This window comes from Ceratotherium simum, chromosome 6 (genome assembly GCF_057802395.1).
Source record: "Ceratotherium simum simum isolate JZ-2026a chromosome 6, ASM5780239v1, whole genome shotgun sequence".
Classification (NCBI taxonomy): domain Eukaryota; kingdom Metazoa; phylum Chordata; class Mammalia; order Perissodactyla; family Rhinocerotidae; genus Ceratotherium; species Ceratotherium simum.
Genome location: NC_141905.1, coordinates 81184766 through 81203261, shown reverse-complemented (window position 1 = coordinate 81203261; position 18496 = coordinate 81184766). Strand labels below are relative to the sequence as shown.

The 18496-nt window shown below is 40.2% G+C and overlaps 1 protein-coding gene across 2 annotated transcripts in view; it reads right to left on the bottom strand.

Annotated features, from left to right (window-relative positions):
* Positions 1–18496, bottom strand: part of ACADSB (acyl-CoA dehydrogenase short/branched chain) — a 49556-nt gene that overhangs the window by 11556 nt on the left and 19504 nt on the right. Inside the window, exons 1-7 of one of the 2 annotated variants that reach the window (XM_087432760.1) lie at positions 8995–9062; positions 7227–7386; positions 6939–7039; positions 3808–4014; positions 3112–3282; positions 2261–2386; positions 805–897 (exon numbers count right to left, since the gene is read on the bottom strand). In XM_087432760.1, coding sequence (XP_087288886.1) covers positions 805–897; positions 2261–2386; positions 3112–3282; positions 3808–4014; positions 6939–7039; positions 7227–7386; positions 8995–8997 — 861 coding nt within the window. In that variant the 5' untranslated portion in view covers positions 8998–9062. Of the gene's footprint in view, positions 1–804; positions 898–2260; positions 2387–3111; positions 3283–3807; positions 4015–6938; positions 7040–7226; positions 7387–8994; positions 9063–18496 lie in introns of those variants that run through there. The other variant, XM_014794086.2, reaches the window with a different exon arrangement.

The following is an 18496-nucleotide window of genomic DNA, read 5'->3' as shown; positions in this document are numbered from 1 at the left end:
TTTGTTAGCAAATTAACAGTGTAAAAAAACTAGAGGAATACCACAACATTTAAGTACTCCAACAGCTAATATATATGTAACACCTTCAAAATCCAAAAGCCGTAAGTTTTTGAATTTTGGATACTCACTGATTAAAAATAAGTAAACATATTCTATAAAAATGACATAATTTATAATAAAACCAAAGACTTTATTCATTTTGTTAATCTAGAAAATAACTGATTATCACTTAATAGAAAAAAGTAATATGCACCAAAAGGGCAAATTTGGTAAAAAATTGAATAGTTCTCATCTTATACCTCTATTTAATTGTGGTTATTTTATTTCAAGTGCCACACACACACAAAATTGACTGATTTTCATATGCAAAACACTAAGCAATAAACCTTTCATTATAGATTAGAGGCTTTTATTACGCAGTAGATTATTATTTACTCTTAATTTAAAACATTTCTTCCAGAATGAATTTCATGCTTTGAAAGGTTGATTTTTTTAAAAATGCCATATTTAATTTACAATATATTTTAGAAGTTATTGATTCAGGTACTGGATAATACTTTAATGTTCTCAAAGGAGGACATCACCACGAAGCCATTGTTTGGGTCTCAGGATATTATATAATTGACCAAAGTGAAACTTGAAGGAAATCACAGTCAGAAGCCATTCTTTCACCTCATGGAAGGGAAGGGAGCCATCTCGTGGTCACAGGCTTCCAAATACTGGTTTTAGGGCATTTTTTCTTTCCACATTTCAATTGACCCACACCGTGGAAGAGTTAAGTTAAATTGGTAAAATTTGACTAACCTGTGCAGCAATTCCTATTCTGCCTTTATTAAGGACTCCTATGGCATACTTATAGCCATGTCCAATTTGTCCCAGGACATTGGCTTCTGGAACCTGAAAAGAAATGTGTGCAGTTATTTCTCAATTTAATTTGACATAATTCATTCTGATAATATATTTTCAAATGCACATATATTTCCAATTTGTGTGATATTACTGTAGCACAGTATTTATTAAACTCCAAGGAAATTATCAGCTACGTCTCTTTATTTTGTGTGTGTGTGAGGAAGATCAGCCCTAAGCTAACATCTGATGCCAATCCTCCTCTTTTTTCTGAGTGAGACTGGCCCTGAGCTAACATCCGTGCCCATCTTTCTCTACTTTATATGGGACGCCGCCACAGCATGGCTCGACAAGCAGTGCTTTGGTGCGCGCCTGGGATCCGAACTGGCAAACCCAGGCCGCCACAGTGGAGCGCGCACACTTAACTGCTTGCGACACCAGGCCGGCCCCATCAGCTACGTCTCTGTCTCCCTCTAAACTGTTTCCCACACAGCTCTTGGAGAGACAGGACTCAAGTTCACGCTGTTCACTACTACATTCTGTGTGCTATAGTACGAGATAACATATTAGGAATGACAGAAAATATGTAAGTACTTGCTAAAGTAAGGGTAGTAAACCTTTCTTCTGTTGAGACAATTATTCCCATAAAAATCAAGTGAGGGGTGTGTGTTCACACGCATGTGTGTACAAGAGCGAGGAGGAGAAAGGAGAGAAGAAATAGATTAAAATGTTTATTCATGACTGAAAACAAATCTAGACTAGGAACAATAAAGAAATACACTTAGCTCTATAATATGAGCAGTTAGGAGAGAGAGGAGGCAGAATGGAGAAAGAAAAAGGAAAGTAGAAGAAGGAAGACAGTTGGGATGAAGTATGAGGCTCAAATGACATCTGTGAAGACCCTCCATGAGTAAAAAGATCAAGTTCTACCCTGAGAGGGAGAAAGTCCATCCTAACCTGTTCTATCTCTGTAAACTTCTCAAGCATAAGTATTTTGGCAATCTTCTCTATCTCATTTTCAACAGACACAACACTAAACTGTGGGGCACTGTCTGGTTGTTTTCCACTCTCACTGAGCAATATCCCCATCTTGTGGCCCTTCGTGTACAGACACCACACTTCCTTTTCTGAAGCCATGTTTGGTTCACAAGTGTCAAGTTTTTTAAGTATAAACAGGATTAATTCTCGGCACTGGCCCTTGAGGCCAGCTGCTGGGCAGAAAGGTTTCCACTCTTGGCCTAAACGCTTGGGAAAAGTACACTTAGTCATTACCCAACCTAAGAACATTGTTCAAGAGTCTTACAAAATACTCCCGTACACATGCTTAATATCTCGACACTTTTTTTGCATATCTATAGTTCCATGCAAAGCTTATTTCACATCGGTCTTTTACTGGAAATTCTAAGATACCCACCTTGACGTTTCCAAATGTTAACGGACAGGTGGAGGAAGCTCTGATTCCCAATTTGTTTTCTGCTTTCCCTATATGAAGGCCTTCAGTATCACGATCCACTAAGAAGCAGGTAATTCCTTTATAGCCCTAAAAAGAAGATTTAAAACGCTATTACCACTTGGACTGATAAGATCTTCTGTTTCCAAAGAGTTGAAAGTAAACAGAAAACTAAAAATGGACTTGAGCAATAAATACGAAAGGCCTCACAACGGCAACATGTGCATTACGAAACGAGAAGGATTGAAGGGCATTAGATTCAAACTCAAGAACTTCACCATTTCTATTACTTTCTCAGAAACCATTACGATTATTAAAATTACTAAGTTACACTAAAGTATTATATGATCATGAGAACATCTTTTAAATTTAAATTTATTAAATAAAGTTTTAAATTTTAATTCAATTACATGTTACATTAGAGAAAACAGAAAAGATAAAATGTATTTATTTTGCTTGTATGTCTATCTTCCAACTCAATAAGATATTCTTAAAAATAAACTGTATTAAATAGATACTTAAATTATTCATTATTAAAAAAAATTTAAAATTCTAAAAAATCAGATATTATCTTCCTATATAATACATTAGGAGATAATTAATAATGGGTCCTCCATGTAATAATTACATCAACAATATTTATTTTAGAAGATTAGTAAATAAGAAGATGAAAAGATGTCAGTTGTATAACATTTTCAGTACTGATGAGAATGAAGAATTTTAAGACTAAGTCCTAAAAAGTAAATGGAAGTAGGAAAAGATTTAAAGAAAAAAGATGAGGGAGGAAAAGGGAAAGATTTTGTTTCCAAACTTACCAGGGTAGAGTCAACATTTGCCATCACCAGGAAGAGCCCTGCGTACTCGGCACTGGTAACCCACATCTTTGACCCACTGATGACGTAATAATCTCCCTTTTTATCAGCTCTGGTCTTTAAACTAAAGGAATCGCTACCTGCTTCAGCCTCTGAAAGGCAGAAACTTCCTATCTACACATGGAAGGAAAAAAATTCCAAATTAATAACTGTATTTATACTCTGTATAACAAAAACTTATGGCAAAATAAACATTTATAAATCAAATGTTCAGCTACTTTTAAAAGCCTGTACTTTTCAAAATAGTAATGGCATTCTGATAGTATTATTTTCCAATATATACTCTATTATTTGTCTGAGATTTAAAGACAAGCACACACATCTGATGTTATGTTAAATTGGTTTTAATGATTGCGGTAAAAGACATCTCAATGTAAATGAAACCACCATCAAAGGTATTAGAAAATATAATTGGGACAAAAAAATAATTTTTTGTCTTATGATTATTCTCTAAATTTCCAAGTGGCAAATGAGAGGCAGAGTGTGTTTTTCTAGTAGAATTAATTTATTGAGCAATGCTTGATGAATTAATGGTGCTGCATTGTAGTCCTGGATAGTGAAGTCAACACTGCAGCTACTCTTCTCCTGAAAATGTCCTAACTCTAGAAAAGATCAGATCAACAACTCATCTCAACTCACTTTTTCTGTAGCCAGCTTGGTCAAGTAGGTAGCCTTTTGCTCTTCTGTTCCATGTTTCATAATCAGCGGGTTAATTACCGTGTTCTGGAGGTCACATAACAAAGCCACAGATGCATCAACTTTGGCTAATTCCTCTACCACCAGGACAGAGGAAAAAAACGAAGCTCCTGTTCCTCCGTAGTTGGTGTCAATTTCAATACCCATCAACTAAAAGAAAAACAAGGAAACAGATTAAGAAAGCTATTTTTATATGGGAAAATTTCTTACAAGAACAAGTTCAAAAATAAACTGCAACCATATAAGTTCTTAATTTTAAAATTTTGTATGTATATTTTAATTTCGTCTGGCTATTTCGCTGTTATAGTAACAAAAAAAATCTATAACAAACTACATATATTTGAAAAGGATGAAATTATATGCTAGAATCATCATTTGTTTCTGTTTGAGACCTAAAAAACAAAAATAAGAGAGGTAAAATGCTTTGAAGGATAACAGAATAGAATAATGAGAAAATATCTTAAATAATATAAATATATCTCTGATAACCTTTATTGCTAAGAACTGTTGCTGCCTGCTTAAAAACTAAGTGGTGTTTTGGTTTGGTCTCTCAACACGGCCCCCTTTAATACTGATTTCAGTGTAATAAGGAAACTGAAGAAAGCAAACTTGTCCACGGTGGGAAGATCTACAGTTTCATTTGGCATAATCTCTTCTAGCCAGGCTCCTCCACCTTGACTCTTTCAGCCAAGATATTAATTAAACAACCACTCCTCGTGGGCCATTTTAGCAAATCCAGATGATTAGCAGACACCATTTGGTAGTGTTTCCTACTAGACAAGGCCCAGATGCCTGGTAGACACAACCAAATGCTGGCCAAGGCCTTCCAGTGACCGTCTGACGGTTCAGTAACTATGCCTAAGTCTGGAACAGGAAACTTCCACAGTCCTCCATTTGTGTTTATTTGTTTTTGGTGAGGAAGATTGGCCCTGAGCTAACATCTGTTGCCAATCTTCCTCTTTTTGCTGAGGAACATTGTCCCTAAGCTAACATCCGTGCCAATCTTCCTCCATATTGTATGTGGGACACTGCCACAGCATGGCTTGATGAGTGGTGTAGGTCCACGCCTGGGAAATGGGCCCGCGAACCCGGGCCGCCAAAGTGGAGCCTGCCAAACTTAACCACTGTGCCACCGGGCTGGCCCCGCAGTCCTCCGCTTCTCCGTGTCCTCATTTCAGGAAGAGAACGTGTGTACATGTGATTCAAGACCCAGAGCTGTTAACCAATGAAAGGATAACCCTTCTTTCTACTCTCTCCACACACTTCCAGAATCACACCACGCTGTCATCTGGGTGCAGCTCTTATGTTTTAAGATGACAGGAAACTTTGCTGCTATGAAGGTAGAATCGCAAAGGTGCAGGATTGAAATGGCTAGAGAACCAGCAACGATGCTCTATGAGGAAGAACTGAAGGATGCCTGAAGACTGAGGAGGGCATAGTCCCTGTCTGATGATATCTTGAACAGCTGTCAGAGACACTGCATCTCTAAAAAAGTCACCAATTTCTCCTACATTGGAAATACTGTTTTTGTGGGCTACTACAGCAGGTGACCAGAGAACTGAGACAGCAGGAGTCAGGAGTCAGGTGAGGCCGAAAATAGCCGGTGCAGGAAAATAGCTGTGCAACCAACCAGACCCTCCAGGGGATGCTGCATCTAAGCAAGAGCAGGTTGCGGGGTAGCAGGCAGACAACTAATTGCTGCAACGACCCCATCTGTAAGAACTACACCCTCAGGAGAGTGATGCCCAAACTGTGGAACCCTAGACTTCGCGGAGAAGCCTAGAGGTTGTGCTAACAATGAGGATGAAACCTGGCTGAGAAACGGACTGAGATGCTGTCTGACGCACTGTGGCTGCAGATATGATTCCATGTTCCCAAGAGTTTCACTGCTAAGAGAAAGTTGGAAAAATCACTACCATACGTGGTATAAAAAAGCTGGTCTCGGGGCGGCCGGCGGCGCAAGTGGTTAAGTGCGCACGCTCCACTGCGGCGGCCTGGGGTTCACCGGTTCAGATCCCGGGTAAGCACTGACGCACCGCTTGTCAAGCCAGGCTGTGGCGGTGTCCCATATAAAGTAGAGGAAGGTGGGCACGGATGTTAGCCCAGGGCCAGTCTTCCTCAGCAAAAAGAGGAGGATTGGCAGATGTTAGCTCAGGGCCGATCTTCCTCACAAAAAAAAAAAAAAAGAAGAAAAGCTGGTCTCCTTAAAATGGGTAGAAAATAAAACTAGTTAGGTGGAAAGGGCTATTTTTCAAAAAGGATAACAGTTAAGATGTAAGCCAATGGCTCTGAATAGGAGCTATTAGTTCTGGGATATCCTCAGTATTCAAAACAAAACATAAGGATCACGTTACACCTATGGAGAAGGCACAGAGGCGAAGAGTAAGCGCAGTGACTTTGAAAATGTTCTCCTCGGAGCCCCCATGCTGATAACCTCCCCCTCCACCCACAGCCAGAGGAGTTCTACTCTTATCTGTTATACAGATTGTGCTTCCATTAAAGGCCTGTGTGACTCGAAAAGTTGGAAATCGGCTGCCCTGGTTAATGTGGAATACAGGTATCGCCTCTGCTCTAAGTTCCCCACATCCACAGGGAGGATTCTGGAGGAATACATGCTCTACTATGACGTTTTACTGACTGAGGTACTGTTTCTTAACCTCGGCACTATCAAGCTGGGTAAGCGATGTCGTGGCAGGCTGTCCTGCGCGCTGAAGGATGTTTAGCAGCATTGCTGGCCTCTATCCCACTAGGTGCCAGTAGCACCCCAAAGTTATGACAACCAAAAAGGTCTCCTGGAGGACAAAATAGCCCTTGGTCGAGTACCACTGGTCTAAAGAAGTTACTCTTGTTTCTAACCTTTTACTTAAAAAGCACAGTATTTCTAATTTAGAATGATAATTTAAAAAAATCTTTAACTAGTATCTCAATGTAGAAGAGAACACAGATAATTTTGACTAGGAAGTGAAGAGTTCATTATGCTATCATACAGTTCCTAAATTTAAAAGTAAGCATACATTTTAACACTGTAAGGTATTTATAAAAATTTGAAATTGGAAGAATTATGAATTATATACCCCTTGTTGAAATAATCCTTGTATTACTGATTTTTCCATTTTTGCATTTTCATCCATTGTTGAAACCAAAGGAGCAATTTGTTCCTCAGCAAATTTTTTAACTGTAGGAAAAAAAAAATACTCATAAGTCTTTATTTTCAAAAAAATTTTTTTAATTAATGTAAAAAAATCCCATTCACAAACTTAGATGAACATATCCCCTAATCATGTCATATGTCACATAATTTCATATTGTAGACCCAACTCAAGACCAGAGGAAAATGAGGTAAAATTGAGAAGTTTACTCACCTGTGCTCTTTATCATCGTCTCCTGATCCGTGAATATTTGCAGGGGGGCGCAGGGGAGTCCATTATTTGTTATATTGAGTAGAGCTTCTGACTGGGAAGATTTTGGGATGCAAGGAGGCGTTTTCCAAGAAGACAGGCAAGTCAGGAAGTTTCTTCTTAGCTATAGGAAGAGTCCGCATTGAACAGGGAACACACACACAAAAGTATGTGAACATCAGTTTCTTTGGGAAAAACTTTATAACCCATTCTTGTATCTTGTATCACCAAAAGGGAGCTTAACCTGGCACATTTTAAAATTCACTGTCTTATGAAAAAAAACACAAATTGGTTTGTTAATATGTATCTCCTTTATCCGGCAATGAGCTGTTCTAAAGAAACAAATTTCCCAGATAATTAACTTTTACCTTCAAGGAAACAGAACTTTCTAGATGGAACTCATTCTTAAAACTTCGCATTTCACTGACTTCTCGGGTAGGGAAACCTGAAGACAGCACTATGACAGACCAGCGTAAAGCTCACTCTCTCCCGGGGCAGGAATACCTGAGGGCACAGGGACAACTGAGGGGGCAACTGTGCTTTTCTGGTTTCTGTGGCTAGTTTTGCTTTTTCCGTTTCGCATCAGTAAGAGACAGTGCGGCATAGGGTTAAGAAAACAGGCTCTGGGGTCTGAAAGAACTAGTCTCTAACACTAGCATTTGATATTTACTAACTATGTGATCTCGGGCAAGTGATTTTTAACCTCTCAGTTAAAACCAGTCTTAGTCTCCTTCCCTGTAAAAAGTGGATAACAACCTCTTGGAGTTTTGTGAGGATTAATGCGACAATCTACATAAGGGTTTATGTAGTATCTACCATACAGTAAGAGATCAATAAAGAGTACTATTTCTACTACAACTCCTAAGAAGACAGCAGTGGAGGTCACAGCAGAAGTCATGGAAACATAGTCAAACTGCGGCCTCGCTTTTCTTCCATTAGTGTGTCTCCCTGTCGCAGTGTCCCAAACCCTTCAACTTGCTGATTCCACTCAGCACTGGATTTGTTATAATTTTGTTGAAAAAAAGAGACTATCCAATTTTAAATGCTTGTTATAGCTTTCCAATTTATTTTGTTAAACTCTAGTACAGGGGAAACAAATAAGGAATTAGTCTTTTCCCAAATCTAAAAACATGCTAAGTTAAAGAGGCCAGCCACAAGATCACATATTATACGATACTATTTACATGAAATTTCCAGAATAGGCAAATCCATAGAGACAGAAAGTAGAGCAGTGGTGGCCTGCAGCTGGCACTAGAGGGTAAGAATGAGAAGTGATTACAAAAGTGCACGATTATCTTTTCAGGGTGATGGAAATGTTCCAGAACTGGATTGTGGTGATGGTGGCACAAGTGTAAATTTATGAAAAATTACTGCATTATACACTTAAGAGTGAATTTTATGGTTTGTAAATTATACCTCAATAAAGCTGTTAAAAAAAGTATTAGTGCTTCCTTTTATTCAACAAAAATTAAGAGAGACTGTATTCAGTATCTGCCAAATGCTTGAGAGCACACAGAAGGTTCAAGGGGAAATAGAAAGTTCAGCAGCTTCTGAGAAGTTTATGGTGCATTAGGGCAACAGGATACAGTTCATGGAACAGGCAAGATACAAAGCTAAGCTTTGCAGGATTAAAAAGCAAATGTAGTAACACACTGCAATATAGTTTCTCAATACTTTTGATTATGCACTGAATAGATTATTGATAAAAAGAGAAAAAAGAAACAAGAGTCACCATGTTTGAAATCGTTGTTAAATCTTTCCTATGTATCAGTCAATTTTTGCAGTTATGTGCCTAGGAGTACAGGTATTCAGCTCTGGATTCACCTGGGAAAAAGAAACATTGGCCAGACAGAAGAAAAATGTATATGTCTCAATTTTTCTAGTTAATTTTCTTTTGTTTTCTTTTCAGAATTAGGAGACAGAGAATTTGTAACAGTGGGCCCTCCAGGAGCAGTTCAACTGACACCATCTTATCAGCAGAGCAATTAAGAATTGCTCTTCAGAAAATTTGCAAAGTCACATAGCCAGAGCACGCGCAGAAGAAGAAATCTTGATCGTAAATTGAGCTAGGTAGCTAGGTAGACATGAGCGGGGGATCATAGCTAGAGACCTTGCCACATCAGTGGAGTGTCTTGCTGGCATCCAGACACGAGCGGGGAATCACAGCTGGAGACCTCGCTACATCAAAGAAGCATCTTGCTGGCATCCCACAAGATACAGATAAAGGGGAACTAAGACCCACCTGGCACCGCCACTGGAGTCTGAGACCTTCAACCACGAAGATAAAGATAATAAGTGCACAAACAACACATACAAAGCTTTCTACTATACACCTCTAGAGGACAGTGTCCTTTCTTGAATTTACATACAAATTCCATATGCATTAGCCCCCCTGCCACAGGGGATGACTGCCATGACAGTTTTGGAGATTCCCCTAGAAGGTCAAGAACTCCCCCTCCCAACGTGTGGGTGGAGGAAAGACCATTATTGGCGGATGATGAGATAATGCTAATTCCCTTCAAAACAGCCCAAATGAAAATAAAACTAACCCAAGACATGGGGCAGATGCGTTCTCTGGCACTGCCGGCTTCTCACTTGGAGTGTATCTGACCTTTCCTCTAGTAAATCTTTGCTTGCTTGCTGTTGCCGTTGTGTCGGTGTCTGAATTCCTCTCTTAGGCTGACCAAGAACCTGGGCAATTGGACTCTTCACTCCGGTTACAAAATGACCACAGAACCAAAGATTCTCCTCCCCACAGAACCAATGGACGGGGACGTGATCGGAATTCAAAAGCTGGACTCTTATCAGAAGCAGGGAGTCCGTCATTCGTTCCTCCCCCACCTTACCATAAATGTTTAAAATCTTACCATACAAGTTTAGAACCTTATCATAAATGTTTAGAACCTTACCATAAATACTTAAAGCCCATCAATCAAAACTCCTCCTGCCAGCATTTCCATGTGCCAGCTTGTTCTCCCTAACCTCTTAAATTTCACCCCAAATCCTGAATCGGGGAGATAGATCTGAGGGCACAAGCCCCGCCTTCCTGCAGATCCATCTTGCAGAATAAAGCTGATTTCTTTCCCAAAGCCTAATGCCATAATTAATTGGCTTGTTCACGTACATCGTGAGAACCCCAATTTTGTGCAGTAACAAATTTAGGGCAGAGTTGCATGGAACATTTTTTTCTCTTAAAAGACACAGTTGGGACAGGAAAACTTTGGACTAGAAAGAAGGAAGGGGGATACATAAAGTATTGTCTTCTTCGTGATGAAACAGGTGCGAAGAATTAAAAAGAAGGGCAAGGAGAAGTGAGGTAAGAAATGGAAGTGCAGAGCGGCTCAGAAAGGGGAGGAGTGTTGCTGAGCAGCAGCAGGCACAAAGAAAGAAGGAAGAACTGAGGAAAAGGAGGAGAGGTAAGTGCGGGTGCAATTTTGCGCAAAGGCTGGTAGTGAAGTCATGGATGGGACCCTCAATATATACTTAAATGAATGAAAGCATGAGCCAACTAGTCTTCCACAAAATGATCTTGAAACTTGCCTATTATATTTCAAAAACTGCAGTACATTGCCCACATTTCTTATTTCTAGGGGAGACTATTTACTTCACTAAACCCACTACAGAATTCTTTGTGTCTTAGTCAATATCAATATATCACCTTTCTACCTAAGTTTATCTGTAACAGAAAGCCCACCGTTGAGAAACTTAAGAAGCCAGTGGGTCTTACAATAATACTCATTTTTTCCCCGCAGATACAACTGTGACCTCCTTAGTCCCAATATTGCTACTGACAAAGTATATTACTGTTCAACATAGCAATTCTTTTAGATTCGCAAGATGAGATAACAGAGGCAAATGCATTTTAAAAAGTGTGAAGTTGTTGGGGCCCACAGCAGGCCACCCCAAAATATCCCACAATAGCATATTGATTATTTTGAATTAAAGCTACTTGAGAAGCAAAAAGGGCATTCTGACCCTCCTGTCTCTGTTCCCCGGGAAAGCAGGAAATACATCTCCCACGTGAAAGGTGCTCTCCCTGCATCCTTATCACCAGAGCTAGGGGATTCAGGGCCAAGAAGCCTGCATAAACAAACCTTCCCAATTTACTTCCTCAAGCCTAAACTCTGCTTAAATTCCTCACTAATTACATACCCCAAATCTAAGTTTCTTTGTCCTGTCAATTTTTCACAAATTTACTGTTTCTTTGTGTAATGTTATATATGCTGCCTACTTTGTTCACTCTCCGAGCATCATTTCTTTATGATCTCCAATACATACATACTAAACTGGGTTTTTCTCCTGTTAATCTAGTCTTGTGTCAATTTTATTTTAGTCCAACCATAAGAACACAAGAAGGGAAGAAAGGGGATTTCCCCCCACCCCAACAAAGTGGTATACAAATGTAGGGTCAGATTATTGAAGACGCTCATCATAAAATACAATGGCTATATGCCAAGTGAATGGAATCCATTTTTAACTAAAGCACTGAGATATTACCTATCCTTTTTGGCAGAAAAAAATTTCCCTTTAATATGACAGTCTTTAATAAAGGAAATGTTTCCTTTAACCGTACAGCCCAAGATTTCGATGATGATTTTCAACTGTGCCCTGCCCTTCAGTGTTGACCTCAGCCTCTGCAGCTTTGGTGTCCACTCCATCAAAATGATTTTCCACAGTTATAACCCATTGCACCACATCATCACATTTTTTTGTATAGAGCAGCAATTGCTACTTGAATGGAATAATGGTTATTTATGCCTTGCCAAATGCTTTTCAGAGCTTGAGTCTGATCTTTTCCTACTCAACTGACCAGAGTCCTGTTGCACTTAGAAGTACTGATGATCAAACCCCGAGTCTTAGATTTCTGTGAACAGAACAATGAATTCCATGAACTTGGATGGGGGAAAAATTATATCTTTATTTTAATAACCTCTAACTTCTAACTCCTTCAATTATGAATGTAGGCAACAAGTTACAGTAATATTAGGAATTATCTGTGACTCTGTCACCAAAAGAAATCACAGATATTTTTATATCACATAACGGTGCAAATATCTTGAAATATTGTTGGTGCTCATCACTACTTCAAAATTACAGTAGTTATTCGAAATGCTGCCAGATCTTATTTAAGAATCACATATTACTATATCACTATATTTTTATAACTTTTATTATAATTTATTTCCTTTATAAATCCTATATATTTTATTTTACGCATTTTAAAACATTTTGAGAAAAGGTCTATAAACTTTACTACATCACTGTATACCTTTCCTCCATGGCACAAAAATGGTTAAGAACCCCTGACTGCTGAATATTCTGGTCAATCTTTTGCTAGCCTCATTAAGTTTAGCCATTATGTTAGTCATAATTCTTCTCCGATATGCTCCAGCGTAATGAAGTATTATTCCAAACATTCTTACAGTGTCTCAAATCTAGAAGCCTTTACAATGCATGAAAGGCAAAGAACAACATGTGGGAGAAGTTGTGCTAACCTTTAAAGACCCACTTAGACTTTTCCAAAGGAAATGTTTTGATGTAACCCAAGAGTGCTTCACCTTAAATCCCTATATGCATTGGTTCCCACCAAATGTGCCCTTCTGGCTCTTTTTCCTGCAGGTGTGCATGAGTATGAGTGTACATGTGTATTTTTTTCATATTTTGATTCCATTCCAGCACCACAGAGCTCACACAGTTCATGTTAGCCTTCTCCTTTTTTTTTTTTTGTAAGGAAGATTAGCCCTGAACTAACATCCGATACTAATCCTCCTCTTTTTGCTGAGGAAGATTGGCCCTGGGCTAACATCCGTGCACATCTTCCTCTACTTTATATGGGGCACCACCACAGCATGGCTTGACAAGCGGTGCATTGGTGTGCAGCCCAGATCCAAACCTGTGAACCCCGGGCCTCGGAAGCGGAGCATGCAACCTTAACTGCTACGCCACTGCCCCAGCCTTCTCCTTTTCTTATTGGTAACTTCTGACAGTGAGAACCTGGCTCCCATGATCTAGGATGAATTTACTTATTCAAACCTAGTACATACCTAATGTAGTTTCAGAACTCCTAACCCATACCCCTATGAGAAACAAATTTATCCAAGTACAGTGCTTGTGTACACTTCTTTTTGTCTTTAGCCTAACAAGTAGCTCTAGTCAAAAGACTGTTTCTGAAACTTCTTTCTTCCCCACCTCCTTCAGTGTGGTTGTGTGATTCAGTCATAATGATTCTGGAACTGATAAATAAATGAAAAGCAATAGGATATATTGGAGTATTTGAGGAAGCCATTTGGTTTAAAACTAATTCGGCCTGACCTTGTTTTTCCAAAAGGGCCTGTTGTGGCCTGTGGAGCAGGCATTGTACATCTGCTTTAAACATTTACTACATCCCTGCAGGGGAAGAGGGAGAATCCTACCCGCCCCTGGCCCGTCCCTTTCCCTTAAGGTTCTTATAGCTGGCCAAATAATTGAAAAGGCAGGTTAGCAGGAGAAAATAAAACAAAGTTTAATAACGTGTATACATGGGACAGACCCAGGAAGAACGCGGTAACTCGCCAAAACAGCGGAGGTTCTCATCTTAGATACTATCTTCAGTTAAAGACCAAGCAGGATGTTGGGGGTGGGGGTTTGGGATTTCAGAGGGGAGGAAGGCAATTCACATGGAGATGGAAAAGCAAATGTCTGAGAATGCAGCCCGAGAGACAGAATTTCCATAAGATGGGCTTGTTGGTGCCTTTCTGATCACACCTATTTTACCTTATACTATAGTTATATCTCATGGTATTAGCTCCTTCCTGGAACAGGCCTTCTGTCTTAAATTCTTTTAGGCAGTTAGGGGGAAGGCCAAAGTTTCTTTCAGTCTTTTGTCCTTAAAAATAATCAAGGCAAAAAGACACATTTTGGGTGGCTAATTCTGATCCCCCACATCCCAAAGACAAGAAGGATGCCCTTAAAGATATGGATGTAGCTTCCCCCCATATCAGCATTTCCTTAAGGATAAGCATCTCTTCCTGGGAACTAAGGATTAATTACAGACCTGCTGTGCTCACCTGTGAGCATTGACCTGCTTGCTGACCACTGACCTGCTGCTCTAGCTCAGCATCTCGTGACAGTAGTAAAAGAGATATTCCCGTCATATGTGATGTGTGCTCTTTGTTCCAAGATGGTATATAACCGCTCTGTACACCCCACTTCTTTGATGCCCTTCCTTCCTTGGGGAGGAAGGCCCTGGGCTGTAGTCCTCAAACCTGGCTCATAATAAACTCATCCCAATTCTGAGTTATAGATTGATTATGGATTATGTGCGTTAACAGGACCAATTCCAATGTGTGGGGGTTTCTCCCACACCAACAACTAATTCTCCAACATTGGCTGGGCATCCTACAATTCAGCTCAATTCTGACATTATCATAGTGTCAGATCCCACAGGTTAAGGGCTCAGTCCTATAAGACTGCTCCACCCCAACCCCTTCCGGCACCAATCGCAAGTCCAGATTGTCACCTGTGCTTCTGACCCCACTGCCTATAGACTGGAGGTTCCCACCACCCCCTCCTTGGGTTAGTTTAATTTGCTAGAGTGGCTCATTGAGCTCAAAGGAACATTTTACTTACTGGATTACTGGTCTATTATAAAAGGATATAACTCAAGAACAGCCAGATGGAAGAGATGCACAGGGCAAGATATGGGGAAAGGGTTTGAAGCTTCCTTGCCCTCTCCCTGAATTTCCATGTCCTCACCAACCTGGAAGCTCTCCAAACCCTGTCCTTTGGGTTTTTATGGAGGCTTCATTACACAGACATGACTGATTAAATCATTGGCCATTGATAATTGATTCAATCTCTAGCACCTCTCCCCTCCCAGGAGGTTGAGGGATGGGATTGAAAGTTCCAACCCTCTAAAGACATGATTGGTTCCCCTGGCAACCAGCCCCCATTCTCAAGTGCTTTCCAAAAGTTACCTCATTAACATAAACTTAAGTGTGGTTGAAAGGGATTTGTTATGAATAACAAGACACCCACTGCACCTTATGGTTCTGAAGGGATTTCAGGAACTGAGGACAAGAGACCAAATATACAACAAAAGATGCCCCCATTGCTCTTACTGCTTAGGAAATTCTAGGAGTTTTAAAAACTGTGAGCCAAGAACCTCAGAGGAAAGACCAAAATATGTATTTATTATAAATCACAATATCATAACTTGTAATAGAGTTACATTTGCCCCAACTTGCATTCCATCTTTCCCCTATGTCCTCTGTTTAAATTTATATATATTAACAAGAGATTTTCACCTATTGAGGTATATAGGGTAACTATCTGGGTTCAAAACTGATTCAGCTTGAGCTAAAAAGCCTGACTTATGACCTATCAAACATACATTGTACATTTGCTTAACCATTAAAGAATACACTCTCTTAAGATAAGAATGCAGGGCTGGCCCCGTGGCTTAGCGGTTAGGTGCGCATGCTCCACTACTGGTGGCCCGGGTTCGGATGCCAGGCATGCACTCATGCACCGCTTCTCCGGCCATGCTGAGGCCGCGTCCCACATACAGCAACTAGAAGGACGTGCAACTATGACATACAACTATCTACTGGGGCTTTGGGGAAAAAAAAGGAGGAGGATTGGCAATAGATGTTAGCTCAGAGCTGGTGTTCCTCAGCAAAAAGAGGATTAGCATGGATGTTAGCTCGGGGCTGATCTTCCTCACGAAAAAAAAAAAAAGATAAGAATGCATACTTCCCCTCCTGTGCCCTGTTGGTAACACCTGGATTAGTCCCTTTCCTGACATCACAGTCACAATGACCTGGTAATTTGCAACTAAATATCTTTGAAATTTTGATGAAAATGTATCCTGGGTGTGTTTATAAGTATGTTCTGTGTTAAAAAGATATAAGACTGTACTGAAAACCATGCTTCTCCGGAATGCTTTCTAAGGCCTTCCCGGGTTATAATCCTCACTCTGGCTCAAGTAAACTCACCTATTTCTCTTATCTTCTCTTATCTATAGAATGGTCATTGGTTATTTTGCGTCAACAATATATAGTTTACATATTGTGGTGTATGGTTTTGACAAATCTAGAGAGTCATGTATCCACCACTAGTTCCTCACAGAACAGTTCCATCACCTCCAAAATTCCCTCATGCTGCCTCTTTGTAGTCCTGTCTATTTTCCTGAACTTCCCAATCAAAACCCTAACCATGAATGAATCGAAACGTCGAAGCAAAATAACCCATAACCATTTTATAGATAAGGGAAATAAGGTGAGTTTCCTTGAGCCAGACTGAGGATTATAACCCGGGAAGGCCTCAGAAAGCGTTCCAGAGAAGCGTGGTCTTCAGTACAATCTTATATCTTTTTAGAACAAAGAACATGCATTAAACACACCCAGGATACATTTTCATCAATTTTTTAAAGAGGTGTTTGGTTGCAAATTAGCAGCTCAGCATGACCCTGATGTGGGGAAAGGGACTAATAAGGGCGTTACCAATAGGGCGTGGGAGGGAAAGTATGCATTTTTATCTTCAGGGACTACATTCTTTACTCTAACAGTTAAAGTCGATGTACAATGTATGTTTGACAGGACATGAAGTCAGGCTTCTTTAGTTCAAACTGAATCAGTTTTGAACCCGAAGAGTTACCCCATATACCTCAATATGTGAAAATCTCTTGTCACAAGCTGCCTTTTCGGTGCCTGCATCCAGGGAGCCTAGCACAGTCAGAAGACACACAAACAGGTGGCCTCATTCAACTGTAAATTCATAGTCTCTAACTTCAATTTAGTCCCTTTCCCATCCCCACAGTGAGTATCTCAAACCCCACAGTCTCCTCAAACCTTCACCCCTTACTGCCAGCTTATGACGTCTACTTCTACCAGAGAAAATAAATGCCGACAAATGGGAACTACCTCAACTTTTTACCACCAAACCCATACATTGCCCTGCATCTGCACCCATCTTTTCCTTCTTCCCTCCTCTTACAATGTAAATGTACCTCTCTTTTTGTGATAGGGGAAACTGCTCATGATGTAATATTAAGTTTTTTTTAATTGAAGTATAATTGACATACAATATTATATTAGTTTTTGGTGTACAACATCACCAAATCACTATTCCATGTTTTTACACATTACGAAATGATCACCACAATATGTCTAGTTACCATCTGTCACAATACAAAGTTATTATAATATTATTGACCAAATTCCCTATGCTGTACATTACATCCTCATGGATGTCCCTCCACCTCTTCTCTGAATCCCATTCTTCCTATCTTTGCAGGATCCTTAGGCATCACTTTTGTCTTCTCATGTTTTTCCCATTTCTCCCTGCTCTAATTCTTACCACGTTAACCATCCTTGAACCTTGCATCCACCTCCAGCTACCACCCATTCTCTCTCCTCCCCTACACGGCCAAACATCACCAAAGAGTTGCCTGACTTGCTGCCTCTACCTCCTCACTCCCCATTCACTCCTTAGCTCACCCCAACATGGCTTTGCCCCCCACCAATCACCAGAATCTCCTCCCTACAAGGTCACCAAACATCTCCACGCTTTTCAGGCTTCAACTTAATTACCCTCAGCAGATTCGGTTCAGTTGAGCACACCCTCCTCCCTCCAAATGCTCTTATCTCAGATTCCCATGATGCTTGGCTCTCCTCTCATTTTCTTCTCATTCTTCCCTGACCAATCTTTCTCAGTCTCCTGCTCTTGCTTCTCTCCCCCACTCCCCACCTGACCCTTAAGGGTTACGAAAGTTTGAAAATATAATATTGAGTAAAAAAAAAAGCAATTTGCAAAAGGATTTGTTCAGGATGATAGCATTTATGTACACTTTAAAAATACACCAAGTGAGGGGACGGCTCCGTGGTGTAGCGGTTAAGTACGTGCGCTCTGCTGCTGGCGGCCCGGGTTCGGATCCTAGGCGCGCACCGATGCACCGCTTGTCAGGCCATGCTGTGGCAGCGTCCCACATAAAGTGGAGGAAGGTGAGCACGGATGTTAGCTCAGGGCCAGTCTTCATGGCATGGAAGATCGGCATGGATGTCAGCTCAGGGCTGATCTTCCTCACAAAAACAAAACAAAACAAAAATACACCAAATGACAGTATATATTCTTATGGATACAAACAGATGAAGTAAAAGTTTAAAAACATGAACAGGAAGCATACACAGCAGCTTCAGGATTGTGGTTATCTCCACAGAGAGGGTGAAGTGCAGAGTTTGTGTCAGAATTGCTTT